Consider the following 27,820-nt stretch of genomic DNA (forward strand, 5'->3'; position numbering starts at 1 on the left):
GAGTTGACACCTGCTCTGGATAAGTGTTTGTCTTCTGTATCCACAGGGTCCCAGGCCAGCATCATTATCCAGGCACTTCAAGCATGCTCCATGTACCAACGTGGGATCATGGATCACATTACCTCAGGCCAAGAAAGCCATTTTATAGTGAAAGAGGTATGGTATTGCCATGGGATCCACTGCTTCTCTAATATCCTGTGTTACGCAAAAGCCGCTAGGCTACCAGAAAGATGGGATGACTTCTTAAGGGCTTAGCTGAGGTCCTGGTTCTAGGACAGTATCCTGAGGAGTTGGGATCTATACACCGAATCAAAGCCTAACACATGGTGCTCTGCCCCCAGTAGATACATTCTGTGGATCCAGGAACAAAGACACAGGTCCAGGAACCCAAGGGTTGGGATTTGCTGCTTCTCACCATCATTCCCAGGGACTCACACTTAGAATTTGTACATTCTGTCTCCACAGCCTCAGGATCTGCCGGATTAGGGCCTGTTTCCCAGGTAGGAATGCTTCCACAAGGGCACTCCTGCTGGTTGCAGGAAGGATGCCTCCACTAAGCCTGAATCTGCAAAGACCACCAGGTTACTCTCAGCTCCTCATACTGGTGGACCAGCAGGCCACAAAGGAGGGGATACTTGATCCCTGATAAACAGTGAGGATAGAACGTGGCTGCTGCGTAATGGGGCAAGCAGGGATTGGTCTGGCACTTCAAAGATTCATCTAGGTCTGTCTTGGTGCTTCCATGCCAAGTAATGACAATGAAAGGTTTTTTTTTTCCTTTTTTTTTTTTTTTTTGAGGTGGAGTCTCGCTCTGTCACTGAGGCTGGAGTGCAGTGGCGCGATCTCAGCTCACTGGAAGCTCTGCCTCCTGGGTTCACGCCATTCTCCTGCCTCAGTCTCCTGAGCAGCTGGGACTACAGGTGCATGTTGCCATGCCCAACTAATTTTTTGTATTTTTAGTAGAGACGGGGTTTCACCGTGTTAGCCAGGATGGTCTCGATCTCTTGACCTTGTGAGCTGCCCACCTCGGCCTCCCAAAGTGCTGGGATTACAGGAGTGAGCCACCACACCTGACTGAAAAGGTCTTTTCAGCAACCATAGCCTCTAAGGGCTCAGACCCCTCAGGGTGAAGGTCTGGGCGGTGTCACCAGGCAAGCCATGGAGACAGGCTGGAATGCTGGTGAGGGTGAGGCCAAGGAGGAGGTGGCTGCTGAATATCTGTTACTTGGGAGAAGCTGTAGCAGTGGGGATTATATTTGTTCTGCTAAACCTCTTGTATTAAGGCTTTCATAGGAGTTGTAACTAACCTTTGCTTTGAAGAATCGTGACAGAGCAGACTCAGTGTGGTCGCTGAGTAGATCTGAGGGGTGCAGGAAATGATGTCTTGACTGATGCCCTCAGCCCACCTTTAACTGCAGGGGACACAGAGCTGCATCTCTGCTGTGTGTCTTTGCACTTCCTGCTCCAGGCCTTCTCTGACACCATGGCAGCCCCCTGAGCCTGTGCCGAGATCATGCCACTGCACTCCAGCCTGGGCAACAGAGCTAAACTCCATCTCAAAAATAAATAAATCAATCAATAAAGGCTGGGGGGAATACATGCAGGAGTGGACTATGAGGATACAAAGCCAAGAATGATTGTAGGTTAGTGCAAATTTATCAACATGGATTCACTTCAAAGAGAATCTGGATTCCATGTTTTGGCTCAAGGCCTGGGAGTAGTTATGACTGTGCCTGGTTGGCTGAGTGAAGCCTGGACTCCTTGGTGGTTTCTACGGATGGGAAGATGAGAATGTGGAGTGGATTTGTGATGTATGTGACATGACCTGGCTGCCACTCTCCTTTCTCTATCCCTTCATTAGACCATTGTGTAATTTAAAAGGACAGGTTATAAATTTCTTTTCGAGATACAGTCAACAAAATGAAAAGGCAACCCATGGAACGGGAGAAAGTATTTGCAAATCATATATCTAATAGGGAGTTAATATCAAAAATGTATAAGGAACTTACAAAACTCAATAGCAAAAAAGCAAATAACCCAATTTTAAAATGTGCAAAGGACCTGAATAGACATTTCTCCAAAGAAGACATGCAAATGGTCAACAAGTGTATGACAGGGGCCCAACATCATTGATTAGTGATACTGATCACTGCACTCCAGGCTGGGCAGCAGAGCGAGACTCCGTCTTAAAAAAAAAAAAAGACTTGGGAGGCCGAGATGGGCAGATCACGAGGTCAAGAGATCAAGACCATCCTGGCTAACACGATGAAACCCCATCTCTACTGAAAAAATACAAAAAACTAGCCGGGCGAGGTGGCAGGCGCCTGTAGTCCCAGCTACTCGGGAGGCTGAGGCATAAACCCGGGAGGCGGAGCTTGCAGTCAGCTGAGATCCGGCCACTGCGCTGCAGCCTGGGCAACAGAGCGAGACTCTGTCTCAAAAAAAAAAAAAAAAAAAAGACAAGAGGTAACAAATGGTGACAAGGAAGTGGAGAAAAGAGAACCCTTGTATACTGTTGGTGAAAAGGTAGATTGGAAGAGCCATGATGGAATACAGTAAAAAATTAAAAATTAAAACAGAACTACCATGCAATCTAGCAATCCCACATCTGGATGTATATCCAGAGGAAATGAAATCAGTGTCTTGGAGGATATCTGTAACAGCATGTCAGCATGTTCACTGCAGCATTATTCACAATAGCCAAGATTAGGAAGCAACCTGATTGTGCGTCAGCAGGTGAATGGATAAAGACCAGGTGTGCGTACTGACTGGGGATTCTAAAATTATGGGAAAACTGGAAAATCGATATTAGGGGACCATCTGCCCCTTTGACCATGCCTTCTCTGCTTCCTGTATATGAAACTCACTCACCTTATCCCTAAGGGAGACCACTGTAAAAGTTCTAATTACTTGCAGCATTCAGCTCAAAATTTAGGTTCTCTGACTTATATCCAGTTTGCTCCTTTGGGTCCAGAGGTAGATCCTTGTGGTCCGGTGACTTACAAAAGATTTGTCATTCATCCTCCAACCAACTCAGTGTACACTAGTTTAATCCAATGACTTATAAAACATGTTATGTGTCCCAAACATACAAAGAAAGAGTAAGGGCCAGGCGCGGTGGCTCACGGCTATAATCCCTGCACTTTGGGAGGCTGAGGTGGGCGGACCACCTGAGGTTGGGAGTTAGAGACAAGCCTGACCAACATGAAGAAACCCCACCTCTACTAAAAATACAAAATTAACTGGGCGTGGTGGCACATGCCTGTAATCCCAGCTACTCGGGAGGCTGAGGCAGGAGAATCGCTTGAACCCAGGAGGTGGAGGTTTCAGTGAGCCGAGATTGTGCCATTGCACTCCAGCCTGGGCAAAAAGAATGAAACTCTGTCTCAAAAAAACAAAACAGAACAAAAGAGTATGAATCGGGTAAATAAAACAAAGACCCCTATTTAGACCCAATCTCTAGTCTATGGCACTTGCCAAATCCTATTGAGCATAAATAGTGAAGTCCCCTTTCCTGGCAGTGCCGGCTCAGTTTTCTGGAATGTTCCTCTTTGTTACACTTCGTGTCCACATCTAGGAAGACACTGGAGAGGAACCTTCTTGGAGGCTGCACAGTTTCTTCTATGGAATCAAATGCTTACTGGCTTTTGTAGGGATTACTTTAGGAGCTGAATTGTCAGAGGATTTGACAAACCAGATTGTAGCTTCTTTGGTGATACGATTTCTCCAAATTTTCAGTAGTGACCTTCTAGCTTCATAACATGAGTTGGGAAGTTTTCTGCCTCCTGTTTCCTGAAATGTCTATGTAGGATTAATATTATTTCTTCCTTAAATATTTGCTAGAATTCATCAATAAGGCAACCTGGATCTGGAGTTTTCTTTGTGGAAGAGTTTTTAATTGGTAATTCAGTGTCTTTAATAATTATGAGGCCATTCAGATTTTTCTAGTTCTTTTTGTTCCAGCTTTGGTAATTTGTGTCTTTCAAGAAATTTGTTCATTTAATTTACGTTGTCAAGTTTATTGGCATAAAGTTGTTCATAGTTTTATAATTCTTTTAATATCTGCTGAATCTATAATGATATTTGTGCTTTCATTCCTGATAAGGATATTTATGTCTTCTTTTTTCGTGATTAGTCTAGCTAGAGGTTTACCAATTTTATTGAGTTTTTTAAAGAACCAGCTTTTGGTTTCATCGATTACCCTCAATTGTGTATATGTTTTTTATTTCATTGATTCTGATCTTTCCTTCTAATTCTGTTTCTTTCTTTCTTTCTTTCTTTCTTTTTTTTTTTTTTTGAGACGCAGTCTCGCTCTGCCGCCCAGGCTGGAGTGCAGTGGCCGGATCTCAGCTCACTGCAAGCTCCGCCTCCTGGGTTTACGCCATTCTCCTGCCTCAGCCTCCCGAGTAGCTGGGACTACAGGCGCCCGCCACGTCACCGGCTAGTTTTTTGTATTTTTCAGTAGAGACACGGTTTCACTGTGTTAGCCAGGATGGTCTCGATCTCCTGACCTCGTGATCCGCCTGTCTCGGCCTCCCAAAGTGCTGGAATAACAGGCTTGAGCCACTGCGCCCGGCCCCCTTCCTTCCTTCCTTCCTTCCTTCCTTCCTTCCTTCCTTCCTTCCTTCCCCTTCCCGTTCCCGTTCCCCTTCCCCTTCCCCTTTCCCTTCCTTTTCTTCCTCCTTCTTCCTTCTTTCTTTCTTCTTCTTCCTCTTCCCTTCTCTCTCCTTCCTTTCCCCTCCCTTCCCCTACCTTCTCCTTTCCTTTCTGACAGGGTCTTACTCTGTTGCCCAGGCTGGAGTCCAGTGGCACTATCACAGCTCACTGCAGCCTTGACCTCCTGGGCTCAAGCAATCCGCCATCCTCCTGAGTAGCTGGGACTACAGGTGTGTGCCACCACCTGGCTAATGTGTGTGTGTGTGTGTGTGTGTGTAGTTGGGGTCCCACTATGTTGCCCCAGCTGGTCTCGAACTCCTGGGTTCATGCTATCCTCCCGCCCTGGCCTCCCTGCTGGGATTACAAGCATGAGCCACCACACCTGGCTCATTTATTTTTCTTTCTTTCCAGTCTATTACTTTTAGCCTATCTGAGTGTTTATATTTAACATTTCATTTCTTGAGGGAGCTTATAGTTTGTGTCTCACTTTTTAAATACATTCTGATAATCTCTGCCTTTCAATCTGAGTTTAGATCATTTCTGTTTAATGAAATCATCGATATTATTGGGTTTAAATCTTGCTATTTGTTTTATTTGTCCCATCTTAGTTCCATTTCCACTTCTTTTCTGCTTTCTGATGGATTGATCAAGTATGTTTTAGTATTCTGTTTTATTACCATTCTTAGCTTACTAACTGTTTCTTTGTAATTTTTTAAATGTTCTTTCTAGGATTTATAATATACATTTTTAACTTGTCGTAGTCTACACTCACATAATGTTGTAGCATCTCACATACAATGGAAGAGCCTCCTTACAGCAGTACGTTTTCATTTCTCCCTTCCATCCTCTGTATTGGTGTTGCTATGTTTTACATCTGCATATGTTTTAGGGCTGGGCACAGTGGCTTATACCTGTAATCCCAGCACTTTGGGAGGCCAAGGCTGGAGAATCTTGAGCCCAGGCATTCGAGACCAGCCTAGCAACATAGTGAGACCATGTTTGTACAAAAAAATAAAAAATTAGCCAAAAAGGGTGGTATACACCTGTAGTCCCATCTTCTTGGGCGGTGGGAGAATCACATGAGCATGGGAGGTTGAGGCTGCAGCGAGCCATGATCATGCCACTGCACTCCAGCCTGAGCAACACAGTGACACCCTGTCTCAAAAGAAAAAGAAAGAAAATATGTGCAAAACCCACGAAACTATAGAGCATAGTCAAGCAGTTTGAAAAGAACCAAATGGAAGTTCTAAAAGGAAAGTTTTAATTTAGTTCAAATTTCGTTGAATTTTAATTTCAACTAAATTAAAAACTTAGTATGCAGCTTTAACAGAAGATTTAAATAACCGAAGAGAGACTTCATGAGCTAAAAGATAAATATGAATAAAGTATACCGAATGCTGCCTGGAAAGACATAGATATGGAAAACCTGGAAGAAGGGTGAAGAGACATAAAGGCTGGAATAGGAAAATCCAACATGAGCCTAATTAGAGTGCCCGAAGGAGAAGAGATGGAACGGAGCGGAGGAAATCTTTGAAGAGAGAATGGCTATGAAATTTCTAAACTAATGAAAGTAATGTAATTGAGAAATTCATACAAATTTATATAATTGAGAACCTCAGGCAGAAAAAAATACAAAATAAACCCACACCTAGATATACCACATTGAAACTTCAGAACACCCAAGGGCCGGGCGCGGTGGCTCACGCCTGTAATCCCAGCACTTTGGGAGGTTGAGGCAGGCAGATCATGAGGTCAGGAAATCGAGACCATCCTGGCTAACATGGTGAAACCCCGTCTCTAATAAAAATACAAAAATATAGCCTGACATGGTGGCAGGCGCCTGTAGTCCCAGCTACTTGGGAGGCTGGGGCAGGAGAATGTGGGAGGCGGAGCTTGCAGTGAGCTGAGATTGTGTTACTGCACTCCAGCCTGGGAGACAGACTCCGTCTAAAAAAAAAGAAAAAAAAGAAACTTCAGAACACCAAAGACAAAAAAGTCCTAAATGCAGCTGGAGATGCATGAAAAATGACCTTCAAGGAAGTGATTGAGAGATGATGCTTTGTAACAACAAGGAAAGCCAGGCCGGGCATGGTGGCTCAAGCCTGTAATCCCAGCACTTTGGGAGGCCAAGACGGGTGAATCACGAGGTCAGGAGATCGAGACCATCCTGGCTAACACGGTGAAACCCCGTCTCTACTAAAAAATACAAAAAACTAGCTGGGCGAGGTGGCGGGCGCCTGTAGTCCCAGCTACTCTGGAGGCTGAGGCAGGAAAATGGCGTGAACCTGGGAGGCGGAGCTTGCAGTGAGCTGAGATCTGGCCACTGCACTCCAGCCTGGGTGACAGAGGGAGACTCCGTCTCAAAAAAAAAAAAAAAGGAAAGCCAGAGGAGGACAATGGGTAATGGATGAGACCTTGGAGGTGATAATGGAAACTAATGACCTGACCCAGAATTCTATATCCTGTAAAATTATCTTTCAGGAACAAGGACAAAATGAAGACATGTTCAGACAAACTGAGTTTACTAGCAAAGATTCTCATTAAAGAAATATTTAAAAGGTGTACTTCAGGCAAAAAGAAGTGGTATTGGCTGGGCGCGGTGGCTCACGCCTGTAATCCCAGCACTTTGGGAGGCCGAGGCGGGCGGATCACGAGGTCAGGAGATTGAGACCATCCTGGCTAACACGGTGAAACCCTGTCTCTACTAAAACTATAAAAAATTAGCCGGGTGTGGTGGAGGGTGCCTGTAATTGCAACCACTTGGGAGGCTGAGGCAGGAGAATGGCGTGAACCCAGGAGGCGGAGCTTGCAGTGAGCCGAGCGCCACTGCACTCCAGCCTGGGTGACAGAGTGAGACTCTGTCTCAGAAAAAAAAAAAAAATGGTATCACAGGATGATCTGACAAGAAAAGGGAATGAAGAATCCAGTAAGAGGTAACATTTGGGTAAATCTGAGTAAACATTGATGGTTTAAAGCAACGATAACAATTCCTATGGGTCTTGAAAAGAAAAATAATAGCCAGGCACAGTGGCTCACACCTATAATCCCAGTACTTTGGAAGGCTGCAGCAGGAGGACTGCTTGAGCCCGGGAGGTGGAGGCTGCAGTGAGCCAAGATCATGCCACTGCACTCCAGCCTGGATGACAGTGAGACTCTGTCTAAAACATCAGGGAAAAAAAGGAAAAATAAAGAATATTAGGCCTGGTGCAGTGGCTAAAGCCTGTAATCCCAGCACTTTGGGAGGCCAAGACGGTCAGATCACAAGGTCAGGAGATCGAGATCATCCTGGCAAACACGGTGAAACCCCGTCTCTACTAAAAAAAAATACAAAACACTAGCCAGGTGAGGTGGCGGGCGCCTGTAGTCCCAGCCACTCGGGAGGCTGAGGCAGGAGAATGGCATGAACCTGGGAGGCGGAGCTTGCAGTGAGCTGAGATCCCGCCACTGCACTCCAGCCTGGGTGACAGAGCGAGACTCCGTCTCAAAAAAAAAAAAAAAAAAAAATTAAACTACATAATAATAAAATTTAACTTGGGACTGGAGTTAATAGTTAAATACTTCTCTGGTCCTTGTATGGTTCAGGAAGAGGGTAAAAATATTGATTAACTCGGCTTTGATAATTTAAGTGTGAGTGTCATAATTAACAGGATGCCTTAGATTGGATTCTTTCAGAAGAAGTAGCTGAGACCAGGATTCACATGCAAGCAGTTTGTTTGAAGCTGCAGGAAATAAGGTGGGTGGGTGAGAAAGTGAGGCAGGGGAAGGAAGAAGTGCCACCCTCCCAGCTGCCTGGTCTCTTATCCTGTGGCCTATGTAGTAAGATTGTACTTAGAACTTAGCTATTAGATCCAGAGGATGAAAACAGTTTTTGAGGCTACACGTGGTAGCTCATGCCTGTAATCCCAACGCATTGGGAAGCCAAGGCAGGTGGATCACTTGAGCCCAGGAGTTGGAGACCAGCCTGGAAAACATGGTGAAACCTTGTCTCTACAAAAAAAATTAAAAATTAGGCCGGGTGCGGTGGCTCAAGCCTGTAATCCCAGCACTTTGGGAGGCCGAGATGGGCGGATCACGAGGTCAGGAGATCGAGACCATCCTGGCCAACACGGTGAAACCCCGTCTCTACTAAAAAATACAAAAAAACTAGCCGGGCGAGGTGGCGGGCGCCTGTAGTCCCAGCTACTCGGTAGGCTGAGGCAGGAGAACGGCGTAAACCCGGGAGACGGAGCTTGCAGTGAGCCGAGATCCGGCCACTGCACTCCAGCCTGGGCGACAGAGCGAGACTCCGTCTCAAAAAAATAAAAAAATAAGAAAAATAAAAAATTAGCCAGGCATGGTGGCGGGTGCCTGTGGTCCTAGCTACTCGAGAGGCTGAGGTGAGAGGTTTGCTTGAGCTGAGGAGGCAGAGGTTGCAGTGAGCCAAGATCACATCACTGCACTCCAGCCTGGGTGACAGAGTGAGACCCTATCTCAAAAAATAAAAAAAGACAGTGTTTGTTAATCAAATTAGGTAATTATGCTGGGAGTTCTAGGATGACAAGTTTGTGGGTGTAAGAGGCCTGGGAAATCTCTGTTCAGGGTGTCCAGCAACCTGTCAGGGACTGTCCCTGTCAGGCAGAGCCCTGTCATCACCAGCTTTAGTACATCTTCGGGAGGAATTGGGGAAATCTGAGAAGCACTCACCAAACATCAAACATTCTCCAGCTTGATAGCTCCTGGCATACTTTGCTGGGCCTGTTCCCTTTGCACTCATCACAGTAAATGGCAAACTCTCCAAAATTTGTATGTCAGAGAGAGATTTGTCGAAGCTGCAGTGCTGTCCTCCTTGGGGTTGTGACCCTGCTGCAGTGCAAATACTTTCACGAAAGTGTATAATCCTGTTGTTTGTTCAGTTATTATAAAAGTGTCTTTGGGCATGTACGTTATATGAAGGAGTCTAGTAAGACATTCAGATTTCAGAGATTTAAAAAATTTCCTGGCAAGATGTGGTGGCTCACGCCTGTAATCCCAGCACTCTGGGAGGCCGAAGCAGGCGGATCACTTGAGTTCAGGAGTTCGAGATCAGCCTGGCCAAGATGGTGAAACCCCATGTCTCTGCTAAAATACAAAAATGAGTTGGGTGTGGTGGTACACACCTGTAGTCCCAGCTACTTGGAAGGCTGAAGTGGGGAGAATGGCTTAAGCCTGGGAGGCAGAGGTTGCAGTGAACTATGATTGCACCACTGCACTCCAGTCTGCGCGACGGAGCAAAATCGTGTCTCAAAAAAAAAAGAAAAAAATCCTGATAGTAGCAATCTATTTAAAAACTGCAACTCTGATGCATATTATAATCATATTCTGCACTGGTAGAAATCTGTTTTCTGAAAGGTATAATTATGTGTGAGATTTCTTTCTTAAACCAGAAGAAGAATTTTTTTTTTTTTTGAGACGGAGTCTTGCTCTGTCGCCCAGGCTGGAGTGCAGTGGCGTGATCTCGGCTCACTGAAAGCTCTGCCTCTTGGGTTCATGCCATTCTCCTGCCTCAGCCTCCCAAGTAGCTGGGACTACAGGCGCCCGCCACCATGCCCAGCTAATTATTTGTATTTTTAGTAGAGATGGGGTTACCGTGTTAGCCATTGTGGTCTTGATCTCCTGACTTCGTGATCCTCCTGCCTCAGCCTCCCAAAGTGCTGGGGTTACAGGTGTTAGCCACAGCTCCCGGCCAACTGTCACTTTCTTTAAGGCATAACAGTGTTGTAAATGCCATGATTTTGAATGTGCTGTACCATCAGGTGAGAATGACCATTTTCTTTAACATAGGTTGTGCTTGTTTGCTGATGGAAATGATCCAGAAGAGAAGGACAAGCTGATGATTGAGAGGGTTGATGTCAGGCAAGAAACTTGAGTGGATGATGAGGGAAGTGTGAGGTTCAGTGGACTGGAGGTTTGCAATGGTTTCATGACACATGGACGGGAGATTTGTAGTGGTTTTATGACACAGCTCCCAAGTTCTTTGACACCCTTCCCATGGAGGGTTAGGGTCTGTGACCTCCCTCTTGAAACTGGGTAGGCTTGCAACTGCTTTGACCAATAGGCACAGCAGCAGTGATGCTGTAGGACTCCCAAGGTTAGACCAGAAAAGGTCATGCCTTCCCAGGATCCTCACTGTGATGGGAACCAGCCATCATGTAGGAAACTCTACCCTTGGCTGGGTGCGGTGACTCATGCCTGTAGCCCGAGCACTTTGGGAGACCAAGGTGGGCAGATCACTTGAGGTCAGGAGTTCAAGACCAGTCTGGCCAACATGGTGAAAACCCGCCTCTACTAAAAATACCAAAAAAATGAGCTGGCATGCTGGCAGGCACCTATAATCCCAGCTACTCGGGAGGCTGAGGTAGGAGAATCACTTGAACCAGGGAGTTGGAGGTTGCAGTGAGCCAAGATCATGCCACTGCACTCCAACCTGGGTGACAGAGTGAGACTCTTGTCTCCAAAAAAAAAAAAAAAAAAAGAAAAGAAAAGAAACTACCCTGAGACCACCATGCAGGAGAGCCCAGTGGATATGCTGGTGACAGCCACAGCAGAGCTCCCAGCTCACACTCAGCATCCACTGCCAACCTTCTAAATGAACCATCTCAGACCTTGAGCCAGGCTCACCTCCAGCTGCAACCAAACCTCAAAAGAGACCCACGCAACAACTTCTCATTGGAGTCCTTCCTGAATTTCTACCCCTAACACAAACAACTGTAAATAACAACTTAATTGTTTTAATTCACTAAATTTGAGGATAATTTGTTAGTAATAGTAATTGAAGCACATTTCTTATGAGTTAAAAAAAGAAAAAAGGCCAGATGCAGTGGCTCACACCTGTAATCCCAGCACTTTTGGAGGCTGAGGTGAGTGTATCGCTTGAGCTCGGGAGTTTGAGAGCAGGCTGAGCAATATGATGAAACCCTGTCTCTACAAAAAATACAAACATTAGCCAGGTGTGGTGGCATACACCTATAGTCCCAACTACTCTGAGGACTAAAGTGGGAGAATTGCTTGAATCCAGGAGGCAGAGGTTGCAGTGAGCTGAGATTGCACTACTACATTCCTGCGTGCGTGACACAGCAAGACCCTGTCTCAAAAAAAAAAAAAAAAAAGTGAATGTTGTAGTAATGCTGCAAGAAAGAGACCAAGAAAAGTAGGAGGTAGTGATCAGAGACCTGGATGCATGAAAATCCAGATTCAGGAAATGGCATTAGGACTTCACCGTGCTGAAGGTAGAACTCTTAATTTTCATCTTTATTAAATATGTCTGTTTGCAGTTTTAACCATTGGCATATTTATTTTGTGTTTGTGATTTCTGTGAAATATGAGTACAATAAAGACTGATAGTTTGCATTTGTTTTCTAATCTCTCAGAAAGTTGTCAGAAAATGTTCTCTGACTTTTTAGAATTGCTGTGGTCAGGATTGCGGAAACTGTTGCAATTCCAACTCTCCCTTCTAAGTCCAATCAATTTTGTGCTTTGTACTGTCTATGCCATTCATGCACCATAGAGGGAAGAAAATGTTAAAATGGTCACGACACATCTTGATTTGTCATTGAAGGAGAAGGAGTCTGGAAGGATGCTGACAACGGATGGTGGTCAGGAAGGAAAACCCATGGCCCACAGGCCAGAGGAGGAGAGAACTTCAAGGAGGGATATTCAGCTTCCTGTGGACCCCCATTTGTTCATCCATACGATGATGCTCTGAGGAGCACAGGAGGAAGGTGTAAATTGGATAAAATGTACATGATGTAAGGAGCATAAACCGCCTCAGGAAAGAGATGCTGCCTTTTCACTAATGTATCCCTGAGATGCACAGAGCAACCCTGGGGGGACTGGGAGGCCATGGCCCCAGTGTGAGGAGCAGGGGAAAGGTGAGCCTCAAATGATCACCAACAAACACCAGGGCCTGTGTCTGGGGCTTACACACGGCATGTGGTCCCCACAGCACCGCTGCTCAGAGGGAGAATCCAAGATCGGGAGGGATTGTGTCATTTGCCCATGTTCAACAAGTGGGTGGCAAAATGAAGAGTGGCTCCCCTCATTCAGACTTTAAGGCCGATGATCTTCCACCTGTGCTCTGGGGACAAGACTGAGGTCCACAGATAAAACTGGGGGTGGCATCCCCTGTCTCATGGTCTTTACGCTCATGGGACCTGGGAGTGACCATCTGATAAGAGGGAGAGAAGGAAGGGCAGAGGCTTGAGGAAGGTTATGGGGGTTAGGATCTAAGATGAAATTTGAGACTGTAAGACTTTGGGTCGGATGCTGTGGCTCGCACCTGTAATCTCAGCATTCTGGGAGGCCATTGCTTGGGCTTGGGCCCAGGAGTTTAAGACCAGCCTAGGTGACATAGTGAGACCCTGTTTTTACAAAACAACAACAAAAAACCAGCCAGGTATGGTAGTGTGTGCCTGTGGTCCTAGCTACTCAGAAAGCTGAGGCAGGGGAATTCCTTGAGCCCAGGAGTTTGAGACTACAGTGAGCTAAGGACACACCACTGCACTCCAGCCTGGGTGACAGAGTGAGACCCTGTCTCAAAAGAAAAATTTAAGATTGCTGCAACTCCAGATGAAGGTAGATCCTGGAGGCACTTTGTGGGAGAGGTCACTACAGTTGAGTATCAAGGACTGTTGACAGATCAGAAGTCAAGGAACTGACTGACTAGGGTATTGGATGGGTCATTTATGTGGGTGTCCAGATTCACCAGTTTGGTGAAAAGACTCGGCATCAAAAGGAAATCTGGAAAGTTAGGGTCAAACTCTATGAAATCTGGGAAGAGATTTGAATTTTTATGGGAAAGGCAGGGAGTGGCTAATAGGCCCAGACTCCTTGAACCTCAGAAATGGGGAATGTTTTTAGTGCTTCTAAAATGGAAAAGACTGTTATGGCAAAGACCTGATGCCCCAGACTGGGTTAGAGACCATAAGCTCTCTCATTCATTCACTCACATGTCTGCTAAGCACCTACTGTGTGCCGGGCACCATGCTTGGAGCCTAGGGCTTCACAGAGAGATGACAGCCTCTCTTCTCTCCAGCCAACCCAAGTCAAGAAGGCAAGCATAAACTAGTAAATGGCTTTTTTTTTTTTTTTTTGAGATGGGGTCTTTGCCCCCCAGGCTGGAGTGCAGTGATGTGATCTCAGCTCACTGCAACCTTCACCTCCCGGGCTCAGCCAGTTTTTTGTATTTTTGGTAGAGACATGTTTCCAGCCTGGTTTCAAACTCTTGAACTCCAGTGACCCACCCACCTTGGCCTCCCAAAGTGCTGGGATTACAGGTGTGAGCCACTGTGCCCAGCCAAGTAAATGCCATTCTTAGAAAAATACTGTAATTGTCATAAAATATAAATCATGATGGGGCACCAAGGAGTGCAGGCTCAATCAGGCCCTGGCCACAGGCCTCTCTCTGAGCTGGAATGGCAATACCTCCCTTCCCGACTTGCATGAGCTCCTTCTGCCATGTACTTTCTGGTGTTTGTCACTCAAGTGCCTCGTCCTTTCCTAAGGAATAATTTCCAGGCCAGGCGTGGTGGCTCACACCTGTAATCCCAGCACTTTGGGAGGCCAAGGAGGGTGGATCACCTGAGGTCAGGAGTTTGGGACCAGCCTGGCCAACATGGTGAAAACCTGTCTCTACCAAAAACACAAAAATTAGGCGGATGTGGTGGTGATTGCCTGTAATCCCAGCTACTCGGGAGGCTGAGGCACGAGAATCGCTTGAACCTGGGAGGCGGAGTTTACAGTGAGCTGAGATCATGCCACTGCACTCCAGCCTGGGCGACAGAGCAAGTTCTGTCTCAAAAAAAAAAAAAAAAAAAAAAGAATTTTCCACAGAACTAAGACATAAATCTTAGGGCACATAATTTTCATCAAGGGGGAAAAGGGATTGCACTCTTGTTGAAACTCCAGCCTCCTTCTTTAGCCAATATTTAGCTAGGTGCTGTGGTTCACACCTGTAATCCCAGCACTTTGGGAGGCTGAGGCCAGAGGATAGCTGAGCCCAGGAGCTCAAGACCAACCGGGCAATACAGAGAGCCGGTCTCGGTCTCTCTCTCTCTCTCTCATTTATTTATTTGAGTCGAAGTCTTGCTCTTGTCACCAGGCTGGAGTGCAGTGGCGCAATCTTGTCTCACTGCAACCTCTGCCTCCCAGGTTCAAATGATTCTCCTGCCTCAGCCTCCCGAGTCGCTGGGACTACAGGGGCGCACCACCATGCCCGGCTAATTCTTTTGTATTTTTCGTAGAGATGGGGTTTCCCCATGTTGGCCAGGATGGTCTCGATCTCTTGACGTCGTGATCCACCCGCCTCGGCCTCCCAAAGTGGTGGGATTACAGGCATGAGCCACCGCGCCCGGTCACCGGTCTCTATTTTAGAAAGAAAAAAGTCTTCTGCAGTCTCCCTAGTTCTGCGCCCTCAACCCTGATCTCCCGCCTCCTCCCACAGCCACCCTCTTGAGCTCAGCTTCAACCATGGCCCTCCCCACAGGGCTCCATCCCAAGCCAGAGCGGGTCAGCTCCCTACACAGGGCCCGGCAACACGGTGCTCAAGAAAAAGTGTTTCCAATGGGACGCACATCGCCTCTGTGGGTGCTAACTTCTCCCATGCCTGTCGGTACCTCTGTCCGGCTGTCCAGTCTCTACTGAGTGCTCAAAGTCCACTGTTAACCCCGGCCAGCATCCTCTGAGTACCGTGTGCTCGATTCTGAATCCAGCCCTGCTGGGCGACCCTTGTGCAGACGTCCCTGTGCAGCCCGGTCAGCACCCCGTGGGGACAGCTCCGATCAGCACCCGACGGCGGACAGCTCCTCCCGCGCCTCCCGCCTCGCCCGCCACCCAGCTCAGGGCCGCACCCGGGTTAGGGTTCCTGGGGGGATCCCTGGGGGCGGCGGCGCAGCTCCTGGGGCCGCCCCGGCCTCTCCCCAGAGGGAACAGCCCACGGTGCACCCGAGGCCCGCGCACCCCGGCGCTGCCTCTCCGGCCTCTCGCCCCGCGCGGGTCCTCCAGGGCGGGGCCCGACGCCCACCCGCCCTCCCCTCCGCGTGAAAAATCCTCCTCGCACGCCCGGTCCTTCCCCAACCAGCGCCCGGCAGTGAAGCCGCCGCCTCTCCTCCAACCAGCGTCCCCGGCCGCGTCCCTCCCCCGCCTCCCCCGCCGCCCTCCCCGCGCCGCCGCGCAGTCCGGGCGAGGTGCGCGGGGCGGGCGCCGCAGGGCGTGTCACGAGGTGAGCGGGGCGGGCCGAGCGCGGGCGCGGGGCGCGGCGAGGCTCCCGCACCCCCCGCCGCAGTCGCGGGCCTCTCCCGGAGAAGATGGCGGATCGCGCGGAGATGTTTTCTCTCTCCACCTTCCACTCGCTGTCGCCGCCGGGCTGCAGGTACCCCCTCGGCGCCCGGGCCGGGCGGGCCCTCCGCTCCCTGCGCCCCCCGACCCCGAGCCGGCCCGGACCCCCGTCCCCGCCGCCCAGCCCCGCCGCCGGCGCGGACCCGGCCCCAGCCCCCTGCGGTCCTGGAGCCTCGGCTCGGGCGCCCCACCCCCACCCCGCTCCCGCTCCCTCCATCTTCACCGCGCGTCCCCAGCCTCCGTGACCCCCGGGCCCCGCCGGGATTCTGAGCCGCGCCCGGCCTGGACTGCTGACCTGTCAAGGGTGGAGGCCCTGGGCCGACCCTCTGCGGGGGAGGATGCGGGCGGGATGCGGGCACACCCTCCCAGCGCGGCGTGTCCCGGTGGCCTTGGCCTCCTTCGGTGGCCGCCAGACCCGGCCGGGAGAGAGTGGAAATCAAGCCCGGGGCCCTGCGGGAAGGGACTGGGGTGGGGAGGACGCTGGGCCTCTGGGTTTAGGCCTCACTCCGCCGGAGAGGGGGAGACAAACAGGCCAGACTCTCCTCCCAGAGCAGGCGCGACCCCTCCCCATCTGCCGCTACCGCTGTTGCAGCCCCCCTCCCGTGCTCTGCAAGACCCTGACCCCAGGGGCCTGGAGCTGCGAGTGGAGGGAGGAGAGGCTGCTGGCTCTCCAGGGAGGCGGGGTGGGAGGGGTGGGGGCAGGGTTAGCTCCTCCGGGCAGGCCTGGCTCAGATGGGGGAGGGGATCCACAGGAGAGCAGAGCTTGGGGGTCAAGATGACGGCAGGATGTGTTCCAGGAGCTGGGGGTTGTGGAGACCACAGTGTGTAGGAGCTGAGGCCACTCTCTGCCCCTCCTCAGGGCCGGTTCCCAGGCAGAGTCCAGGGTTGGTAGCTCTCTGACCCTAGTCTCCTTTCCAGGCCTCCCCAGGACATAAGCCTGGAAGAATTTGACGACGAAGATCTGTCTGAGATCACTGATGACTGTGGCCTGGGCCTCAGCTACGACTCAGACCACTGTGAGAAGGTGGGGGAAGAGTTGGGGGCATAGATCCAGCTCAAGGGAGGGACTCATTAGGCTCTTCTTAGCATTCACTTGGGGTTTTAGGGTGGGTGTGAGCTCAGCCTTGAACTGGGGACTCCTCTGATGGCTCCTCCCCACTTAACCCTTGAAGTTTCCTTGGTATCAACCCTCTCTTATTCCAACACATTGCAGGCCTCCACACAAGGCCTTCCCCATCATTCTCCCCGACCCCATCAGTGGCCAGACCGGGGCAGGGAGGTGCTCTTTTGCTTTGGGTGCCCTCTGTCCTCAGATCACTCCCAGAAAGGTCTAACCCCTGGCAGCTGCCATCACAACCTTGTCCCATCCGCAGCCCTGTGCTCTCATCTGCAGCTCCCATCTGTCTCTCTCATGTCTCCCCCCACTGAAATCGTTTCTCCCCCATCTCCTGCTTCTCCTTCTCCCTATCTCTCCACATTTCTGCTTTCATTTATTGAAGAACAGTTCTGAGCAACTGCCATGTGGCAAGTACTGGGGGCTTCTGGGTGCTGGGAGTGGAACAGGATAGCTGCCCTCCGGAGCTGCAACTTAGTAGAGGAGAAAGACTTGTAAGGGACAATGGCTTCCCACGTGTCAAGGGCTGCATTCCAACAGAGACATGAGTTCCACGAGGGGGAAGGGAACCCAATCCACACTGAAGGAATCAGGGAGAATTTCCAGAGGAAATGTCAACCATGCCCTGAGGTTAGCAGAGCCAGGCAGATGGGGTAGGCAGGAGGGAATGGAGGAGAGGAAGTGCCAGCATGGGGATTAACTGTGCCAATGGCCCTGGGGTTGGTGCAAAGTTAGTGAATCCTCAGAGTGCAGGCTGTCTCTCGGTTTATGCGTTTGTTTGATATTTACTGAACATCTGCTGAGCCCCAGGTCTTGTTCTCAGGGGTGGGTGCAACAGTGTACAACATGGATATGACCCTGCCCTGGTGGGGCTTGCAACAGACCAAAACCATGTCTAGTAACTGTAAGCTGTGTTAAAATGCTGTGAAGGGAACACAGTGCTGGTGTCAAATGTGATGGGGTTCTGCAGTGAGATGAGTCTAAAAGCGGGGCTGGGGCTGCTCTGAGAATCCCTGTCATTCAACTGTAGAGTTTTTTGGGCCCTTCCCAAGAACTGGAGTGATCCCGATGTGTCTTAAGCAGATTTTGAAAACATCACCCTGTAGACGGGAGGGGCAGAGTGAGCTGGAAGGGGCTCTCCTTTGACTGATGTAGGTCGATTTCCCTTCTCCTGCACCTGGGCCTCAGGCTACTGCTGCTCTCTGGCCCAGCCCTGCTATCTCCCTCCCTCCTGCAGGACAGCCTCTCCCTGGGGCGCTCGGAGCAGCCGCACCCCATCTGCTCCTTCCAGGATGACTTCCAGGAGTTTGAGATGATCGATGACAATGAAGAGGAGGACGATGAGGACGAGGAAGAGGAGGAGGAGGATGAGGAGGGAGATGAGGAAGGCCAGGAGGGAGGAGACCCTGGCTCAGAGGCACCTGCCCCCGGTCCCCTTATCCCCTCCCCTTCTCTGGAGGAGCCCCATAAGCACCGGCCAACCACCCTCCGTCTGACCACACTGGGGGCCCAGGTGAGTGCCCCAACCCCATAGCTCCTTGGAGCTGACCCTGGGTTCATAGCACCTGGGACTCTGCAGCCAGCCCTGCTCACCCCCTGGGAGCTGGAGGCCCTCCTCAGGACGGCCATCATGTATCTCCACCCCAGGACTCCCTGAACAACAACGGAGGCTTTGACCTGGTGCCTCCAGCCTCCTGGCAAGAGACAGCGCTGTGCTCACCAGCCCCGGAGGCCCTCAGAGGTGAGGGGTGGTGGGCCCGCGGGCCACGTGAAGTGGGGGAGGTGATGGGGGAGGGGAGGGAGGATGGGCTGGCTGCTGGAAGAGGCCTGGATGGTGCAGAGAGGGTGACCCCCACCTCCCTGCCCAGCAGAGCTCCCGGGCCCCCTCCCTCCCACGGACACAGGGCCCGGCGGGACGCAGTCGCCAGTGCGCCCAGGTTGCGACTGCGAAGGGAACCGGCCTGTGGAACCCCCGGCGCCAGGGGGGACCTCGCCCTCCTCAGATCCCGGCATCGAGGCTGACCTGAGAAGCCGCTCGAGCGGGGGCCGCGGGGGACGTCGCAGCAGCCAGGAGCTGTCCTCGCCCGGCTCCGACTCAGAGGACGCGGGCGGCGCGCGCCTAGGGCGCATGATCTCGTCCATCTCGGAGACGGAGCTGGAGCTGAGCAGCGACGGCGGAAGCAGCAGCAGCGGCCGCTCCTCGCACCTCACCAACTCCATCGAGGAGGCCTCGTCGCCCGCCTCGGAGCCGGAGCCCCCGCGCGAACCCCCGCGCCGCCCCGCCTTCCTGCCGGTGGGTCCCGACGACACCAACAGCGAGTACGAGTCGGGGTCGGAGTCGGAGCCGGACCTCAGCGAGGACGCGGACTCGCCCTGGCTGCTCAGCAACCTGGTGAGCCGCATGATCTCCGAGGGCTCCTCGCCCATCCGCTGCCCCGGCCAGTGCCTGTCTCCTGCGCCGCGCCCGCCCGGGGAGCCCGTGTCGCCGGCCGGCGGGGCTGCCCAGGACTCCCAGGACCCCGAGGCGGCCGCGGGGCCCGGCGACGTGGAGCTGGTGGACATGGAGACGCTGTGCGCGCCGCCGCCGCCCGCGCCCGCCGCGCCTCGACCCGGCCCCGCGCAGCCCGGGCCCTGCCTGTTCCTCAGCAACCCCACGCGTGACACCATCACGCCGCTGTGGGCCGCGCCCGGCCGCGCTGCCCGCCCGGGCCGAGCCTGCTCCGCCGCCTGCTCTGAGGAGGAGGACGAAGAGGACGACGAGGAAGAGGAGGATGCCGAGGACAGTGCGGGGCCCCCCGGGGTCAGGGGCACGGGCCCCTCAGCGCCGCGGGACGCCTCGCTGGTGTATGACGCGGTCAAGTACACGCTGGTGGTGGACGAGCACACGCAGCTGGAGCTGGTGAGCCTGCGGCGCTGCGCCGGGCTGGGCCACGACAGCGAAGAGGACAGCGGCGGCGAGGCCAGCGAGGAGGAGGTGAGCGCGGCGCTGCTAGGCGGTGGTCAGGTCCCGGGGGACACCTCGCCGGACAGCCCGGACCTCACTTTCTCCAAGAAGTTCCTCAATGTCTTCGTCAACAGCACATCTCGGTCCTCCAGTGAGTGAGAGGCAGGGAAAAGGGGGGTGGCCCAGAGGAACATGCGGACTCCCTGGCCCCAGTCCCAGGGTCCCCCACAGTGCCCGGGGCCACCTGAGGGTCTGGCCGTGGTCAGGGCCGGGCGCCCTCTCCCATCCAGGACGTGGCATGAGGTGGCCTGCTCTGCCTCAGCCCCTTCCTGCTCCCAGGACACCCACACCGGACTGCAGAGGGGGCTTGACCTCTGCCCAAGGCCAGGCCTCTAAACATTCCTTCCCCTACTCTGCCTCTCTGTCTCCCTGTCTTCCCCAACTCTGTCCCGTCTGGTCTCCCAGGCACCGAGTCCTTTGGCCTTTTCTCCTGTCTGGTCAACGGTGAGGAGCGAGAGCAGACCCACAGGGCTGTGTTCAGGTACAGCCTCCCTCCTTGCTGGTGGTGGCCCCAGCCTCCGTCCATGCCATCAATGGACACGACCCTCAATCCCGCCCCCCTCCCCAGTGACCTCTCCCCCAACGGCAGGTTCATCCCGCGGCATCCAGACGAACTGGAGCTGGACGTGGATGACCCTGTGTTGGTGGAGGCCGAGGAGGATGACTTCTGGTTCCGTGGCTTCAACATGCGTACGGGGGAGCGCGGCGTGTTCCCTGCCTTCTACGCCCATGCGGTTCCCGGCCCTGCCAAGGATCTGCTGGGTGAGGTCCCAGCCCCGAGGGGTGGCATGTCACCCCAGATCCTCCCCTGGGCCCCTGCCTGACCTGGGCCCTCTGTGCCCCCCTCCCCAGGGAGCAAGCGGAGTCCCTGCTGGGTGGAGCGCTTTGATGTGCAGTTCCTGGGCTCTGTGGAGGTGCCCTGCCACCAGGGCAATGGCATCCTGTGTGCAGCCATGCAGAAGGTCAGTGTGGAGGCTGGGCAAGTGCAAGCTGAGGGTTCACATGGTGGCCCCACCAGCACTGCAGGCTGGCACAGGGCCTTGAGGCTCCAAGGCGTCAGATTTCCTCCAGGGAGGGTGTGGGGGATGCTGCAGGGGTAGCTCTGGATGGGTACCCCAGGCCCTGGTTCAGAGGCCTGAGCAGGTGAGTCTAGGGCAGAGCTCAGCAGCTGTCCCTCATCATTTCTGGGTCTCTGGGCCACAGACCTTCCAGTTGGCCCCGAGTGCCATCAGCCCTTCCTCTTCCAGTCTGGAATTAAGACCAGCCCTCACAGCCCCTTCCCTGGGAGCCCTCTACTCATCCACTCTCTCAGTGGACATTCAGTGCGTGCCTGCCCATGCACCAGTACCGAGACTGAGGCTGGGGGGCAGTAGGGAGCAGGGCAGAGCAGCCCTGCCTCTGAGAGCTCCCTCCAGCTTGTAGGGCCAGGCAGTGAAGAGGCCAGGGTGGGTGGGGTCTGTGTTCCTGGCTCCTGAGCCAAGAGCAGCACCCTGCCTGGAGGAGCAGAAGGAAGATGAAGCAAGCTGACTGCAGAGAGGTGACTGCTTCTCCTGAGCCTGAGGAGTGGCCAAGGCCACTCCCCTTATGTCTTCCAGAATTGCATCTCAGGAGTCCTCAGCATGCATGTCCTCAAACATAAGCTAAAAGGAGCAGAGGCGTACGTAGTCCCACCAAGGGGAAGGAAAGACGCCCTTGTGGGCCCCTCAAGACCCTCTTCTCCCCCAACTTCTTAGATTGCCACTGCCCGGAAACTGACTGTCCACCTGCGCCCTCCTGCCTCCTGTGACCTCGAGATCTCTCTTCGGGGGGTCAAGCTGAGTCTGAGCGGAGGAGGGCCCGAGGTGGGGGTTTAGGGGACTGGGGACAGGGGACGGGGGGGTAGGGTTAAGCCTCGGAGTCAGACGGGGCTGGCAGGGGTGTCCGGCAGGCGGGAGGCAGGGGTGGCCCCAGGTCTCCTCTAACACGGGGGCTCCTGCCCACCTCTGCTGTAGTTCCAGCGCTGCAGCCATTTCTTCCAGATGAAGAACATCTCCTTCTGCGGTTGCCACCCCCGAAACAGCTGGTAAGATTCCGACCATCCCCAAGTCGCCTCACCGCCCCCGAGTGCCCACAAACCCACAACTCCCCGAGTCCCCCAACCGCCCCCCGAGTCCCCACAAACCCACAACTCCCCGAGTCCGCCAACTGCCCCCCGAGTCCCCCAACCCCCCCCTCCCCCCGAAGCCCCCAACCGCCCCCCGAGTCCCCACAAATCCACAACTCCTCGAGTTCCCCAACCACCCCCCGAGTCCCCACAAACCCACAACTCTCTGAGTCCCCCAACCACCCCCACAAACCCTGAGAGTCCAACCACCCCCGGGGTCCCCACAAACCCTGAGGGCTGCCTAACCATCCCCCAAGTCCCCACAGACCCTGAGGGCCGCTCGTGCCCAACCCTGAGAGCTCCACCTGCACCCACTTGGCTCTGAGCTGAGTGTGCAGTGATGCCCGCTCTGAGCTGGACTCAGGAGGCGCAGGTCAGACAGGCTTGCATCTGGTCTGGGTGGAGAGAGGCACACGGGCGAAGGATGTGAGAAGCCTGCGTGGGTGTGGAGGATGCCCGAGTGGGCCCTGGGGAGCAGACCCCCAGAGGCGGGCAAGTCCTCCTGGGGCTCAGGATGGTTAGCCTGGAAAGACAGCAGGTGACAGGGGTGGGGAAGTGAATCTTCCTGGTGAGGTCCAGCTGAGCCAAGGGTGTGGGATGCACTGGTCGGGGGCTATGGGCTCTGGGGCCTGCGTGTAAGGGGAGCAGCTACAAATGTCGGTGGAGACCTGGACCCTTTTGATTACGCCAAGGAGCTGTACTTAATCCTGCTGGTAATGAGGCCATAGAAGGCTCCTAATGGCAGGAGGTGACACACTCAGGTTGACATGCTGGCTCTGGCCGCTGTGCCGACTGCATTGACAGGTGCTGCCGGTAGGGGACCTGGTGGAGCCTGGGGTTATACAGGTGCCGTGTCCTGAGACCAAGTGTGCAGATGCAAGAGGCGTTGAAGAGGTAGCATAGGTTGACCGGCTGTAGAGGCTGACCTGGAAGAGACCAGGGTGATGTATCCTGGGGGATGGTTGTACTGTAGCCCACACACCAAGAGGGGATGCGGGATGAAAAACACAGTGAGACTGAAGTGGCCGTCGGTCCCATGGGTCTGGAGCTTAGGAGGGAGACCTGGAGGGAAGATACTAGGTCAGGGCAGGTAGATCACTGAGACGAGAGAGGAATGGCCAGGCAGGGTGCTGACACAGAAGCAGCGGGCCAAGGGGGGCTGCCGGCTTCCCTCCAGGCATAGGCCCCTGCCCTCTGTGTCCCAGCACCCTAGAGGAAGGAGATCAGGGAGGAACCAGAAAGGCAGAGCCAGCCAGAGGCTGGAAAGGACTTGGGGGGAGTTGGAGGAAGCAGGCTCACAGGCAGGCAGGACGCAGCAGGGCACGGTGCTGCCAGGACTGAGGTGTGGGACAGACATCAGTGTGTCTTGGTGGCCTTGTGGACTCTCCCTGTGGTCGAGAGTGAGGGTGCTGCCTGCTGGAGGATGCGGAGCCCTTTTGTGTCGTCCCCGCCAAGTGCAGAGATGGTCTGATGGAATCCATGCAGAGATGCTGCTCAGTGGGGTGGAGAGGTGGCAGTGTGCAGGGGCGCAGACCAGACAGCGGGGCCAGCTCTGGGGCCACCGGGACAGCAGACACTGCCAGGAGAGCAAGAATGACCCAGATTTCTCGTCAGAAGGAAACTGGGTGAAGCTCAGGCCTCAGGCTGGACATGGCTCCAGCTAGAATTCCATGAGAGGAAATTGGTCAGTCGAGTTTGGGGATTGGGGTCAAGATGTGGTGTGGAGGTGGGAGGAGGCAGAGGAGCTGCTGCCCTGGCCCAAAACTTCCTAATATTTGTCACCCCAGAACCCCCGCCCCCGATCCCTCGCCATGAGGAGGCACGGAGGAAACTGTAAAGTGAACGGTGAACTCGTTTCGTCTTGGGGCTGGTGGTAGGTCAGGAGTACGTGGGGTGTGCTGTGTTGGGATCAGGCAGGCATTAGGATGTCTGGTGTTGGGATCACAGACTGTAGCCTTTTCTCCCAGGGCTGCCCAGCCTGGCTGTGTGTCCTGGGCAAGCTCCTGAACCTGTGTACCTAGCTCTCCATCAGGGCCCTACCTCAGAGGGCTGTTATGAGGCTTCTGTGAGTTAATCGAAAGGGCTGAGGATGGTGCCTGAGTAATGCAGGAAGCCAGGTCTGCGGGTCAGTGCTTATTACCATGATGACTTGAACGCGGCATTTGAGGCCGGCCCTGTGGTCTGTCTGTGGACAGCGTGCACACACTGTCCTGGCAACCAGACCATCATGTCGCTTCCCATCTGGTGGAATCACAAAGCCCTGAGGCCGTGGGGGAATGGATGGGTCGGCCAGTTTCAGGGGTGGGGGGTGGGGTAGCGTCCTGCTGCAGAACTCTGACCACCTCTCCCGCTGGACGATGATTTTTGATTTTTGCTAATGTCTGGGATGAGAAGACAGCACACATGGAGGAGCTGGGCAGTGACTCCATGAGTGAGGCCCTGCAAGGAGCTGCTTTACAGTGGGATAGACCAGAAGAGGGTTTTACAGACCAGGGGTAACGTCCAGCCCCACCTCGGAGCTGGGCAAGGGGCTGTCAGTCTGCAAGGCCCACAGGAGGAGGCCTGAGATGGCAGGAGACATGGTCTCCAGCGGCTGGGCAGAGGCCTTGCTCTGTGGTCCTGGGGCAGGCCCTGAATAGGGCCACAGAGGGCGGCAGTGCCAGCTCAGAGAAGGGAGCTGTGTCCTCAGCGTGGGCCGGATGCCCCTGGTCACCACGGAGTTAACTCAGAGCATGAACTATTGGTAGGTGCCCAGGCCTGTGCTTGGGTTAAAACCAAAAAAAGACAACTTCAGATCTTGAAATTGTGCGACCCCCACCCTCCTGTCCCCTACCCTCTCCCCAAGCCTTTTGTTCCTGCCTCTTCTCTCTCCATTTTTGGGGTGGCTAAGGCTGGGCCAGGGCTCTGACGTGCCCTCCACACTGACTTGCCCACAGCTACTTTGGCTTCATCACCAAACACCCCCTGCTGAGCCGCTTCGCCTGCCATGTCTTTGTCTCCCAGGAGTCCATGAGGCCGGTGGCGCAGAGCGTGGGGTGAGTGAGGCCCCAGGGTGTGGGTGGGGACACAGAACGGGTGTGGAGGTGAGCAGGTGGGGACAGGAGCCTGGCAGGGGAGGTCTGGGGAAGGAGAACTGGATGTGCTGTGTAGAGAGGGTTGTGGTGGGTGATGATTTGGGGTCCTGGGCGTGGGGTGAGGACAGGCACAGACACATGGCCCAGGCACTCTGGCAGGGATAGAATTGCTGGGGCAGGAGAGCTGAGGGTCACACTTGGGGGTGACGTGGCCATGCCTAGGTGGGGGGTCATAGATGGCTGCAGAGGGAGGAAGGAGGGATAGCTCAGAGGCACTGTGGAAGGCGGTTTGGGGGTTGAGGACCGACCCTGAGTGGCTGGTGGAGGACCATCTTCCCCCAGCCGCGCCTTCCTGGAGTACTACCAGGAGCACCTGGCGTACGCCTGCCCCACGGAGGACATCTACCTGGAGTAGCCCGCCCACCGCTCTCTGGCCGTCTGCTCCAGGCCCAGCTGGGGCTGAGGATGTCTCAAGAGGCCACCATGGCTTTGGCAAGGACTGGATTGGGGGGACATGGGACCTTACGCTTGTGGGGGTCTGCGGGCTGGGAGCTCTCATCCTCGGTCCCCAGGGCACAGCTGTGGGGGCTGCGGCGGAGTGGGGCCCCTGTGCCCCTGCTTTTCCTCAAATCCGTTCTTTCTCTGTGTTGTCCTCCTCCATCCCTCCCCAGCCTCCCTTTTCTCTCTCCTGGTGTCTGCCCCTCTCTGTGCCTGCAAACCTTATCCTCTAGTCTTCACTTTGGGGTCAGAACTTCGGGGGTGTGGAGGAGGCGCGGCTCTGGGGACGGGTAATGCCGGCTTCCAAGTGATGCCCTCCTGCCACTCCCCTGCGATTTATAAGGGAATTTTAATTTTTATAGTGAATCTCAAGGGATCGTCCCATCCTTGACCACAGGGACAACAGGGGCCCCTCGCCCCAGCCCCACCCCACATGGAGCTCAGGGGGAAGCAGGGAAGGGTTCCCCAAAGAGCCCTGCGGAGGCTAGGAGTGGTTCTTGATGCTCACCTGAAGCCCCCAGACGCTGCTAGGAGGAGGGGGCCCCTCCTGGGCCCCCAATACTCCTCCGCTTGCCGCTGCTAGCGCACCCCTGCAGTCCAGCGTGCATCTGCCCCACGCACGCCCCGTGCTGTGTTCCTGGGCCCTGCCCAAGGCCTCAATAAACTCTCTGCTTGGTGTGACACTGGCTGTCTCTAGGGGGTGCCGAGACATGGGCCAGGCTGCCCATGGTGTTGGGGGGTCGTGGGAATCTCACCCTTTTAATTCTTTCCAAAATTGTGCTAGGGGTCCCTGCGGTGCTGCTCTGGGGCCTCACCTGAGGTGCCGTATCTAGAAGCACTCTTGGGACTTCTCCCCAAAGACACTTGACTGGCCACAGAGGAAGCCGAGGCTGTGCAATGGGGTGTCCTTTCCATGTGCACAGACTGGGGGCCAGCACAGCTTAGGTCAGTGTGTAGTGGGGGCACAAACTCCTTGAGGAACAATCTGGCCGGGCGCCGTGGCTCACACCTGTAATCCCAACATTTTAGGAGGCCGAGGCGGGCGGATCACCTGAGGTCAGGAGTTTGAAACCAGCTTGGCCCACATGGGGAAACCCCATGTCTACAAAAAAGACAAAAATTAGCCAGGCGTCCTGGCGCACACCTGTAATCCCAGCTACTCGGGAGGCTAAGGCACGAGAATCTCTTGAACCTGGGAGGCGGAGGTTGCAGTGAGCTGAGATCGCACCACTGCACTCCAGCCTGGGCAACAGAGGGAGACTCCGTCTCAGAAAAAGAAAAAGAAAAACAATCTACTTAGATCTTAAAGTTGATATTTTAAAAATTCTCCAGAGAAAGCCAGAAGAAAATAGGTGACTTTCACCATGTGCTTAGATGATTGTAGATGCCCAGTGAGGTTCCCTCCCAGGCCCTCCTGGGTGAGCCCACCTCCCAGGCAGGGGTCAGCATGGCCTGGATCCCTCTGTCTGAGCACAGGATTCGTGCAACACCAGGAAGAGAACAGTCGAAGGTTCCTCTGAGCTAAGGGAAGTATACAGAAACTTACTACATAAACATTAAAAAGTGCTGTCTGTAAAAAACACGTGTCTACAGAGCCAGCAAGCAGAGAAATAGCTGCCCAGTGTTAGGAAGTGCATCGTGATCTAGAGGTTTAGCCCGTGTGCAGCGCACAGACCTGAGGCCCCAGAGAGATGGAGGACGCAGACCAGTGGCACGACAGAAACGCAGAACGTTTATGAGAAAACCTTCCTACTAATTAAGATAAAGCTGTAAAGAGGCAGATAGCCGCACTGGGTGTGTACGTTTGAAACTTGTACCCCCTGTGCTAGGGCATTCGGGGTGTGGCCCTCAGTCCCCTGTAGCTGCTGCCTGGAAACCGTTGCCACCCACCCACCTCGTCCCTCTGCTCTTCCTCTCCGGTGAGAATCCTCCAGGCCCTGCCCTCTGGCGCCCCCGTCTCCGCCCCTGCCCGGCCTGGCCCC

General features: G+C 53.9%; 1 protein-coding gene across 1 annotated transcript; it reads left to right on the plus strand.

Moving 5' to 3' along the window:
* The first annotated feature begins 100 nt into the window (after positions 1–100).
* On the plus strand, positions 101–26,521 carry MAPK8IP2 (mitogen-activated protein kinase 8 interacting protein 2). The gene is made up of 13 exons (XM_026448136.1): positions 101–156; positions 15,113–16,039; positions 16,924–17,029; positions 18,357–18,632; positions 18,767–18,860; positions 18,991–20,214; positions 20,529–20,604; positions 20,692–20,885; positions 20,976–21,085; positions 21,857–21,964; positions 22,115–22,185; positions 25,203–25,301; positions 25,683–26,521. The coding sequence occupies exons 2-13, from the start codon at positions 15,975–15,977 to the stop codon at positions 25,753–25,755; spliced, it is 2,496 nt and encodes an 831-aa protein (XP_026303921.1). The 5' UTR covers positions 101–156; positions 15,113–15,974; the 3' UTR covers positions 25,756–26,521.
* The last annotated feature ends 1,299 nt before the right edge of the window (positions 26,522–27,820 follow it).

Source organism: Piliocolobus tephrosceles, chromosome 19 (assembly GCF_002776525.5).
Source record: "Piliocolobus tephrosceles isolate RC106 chromosome 19, ASM277652v3, whole genome shotgun sequence".
In the NCBI taxonomy this organism is placed as follows: domain Eukaryota; kingdom Metazoa; phylum Chordata; class Mammalia; order Primates; family Cercopithecidae; genus Piliocolobus; species Piliocolobus tephrosceles.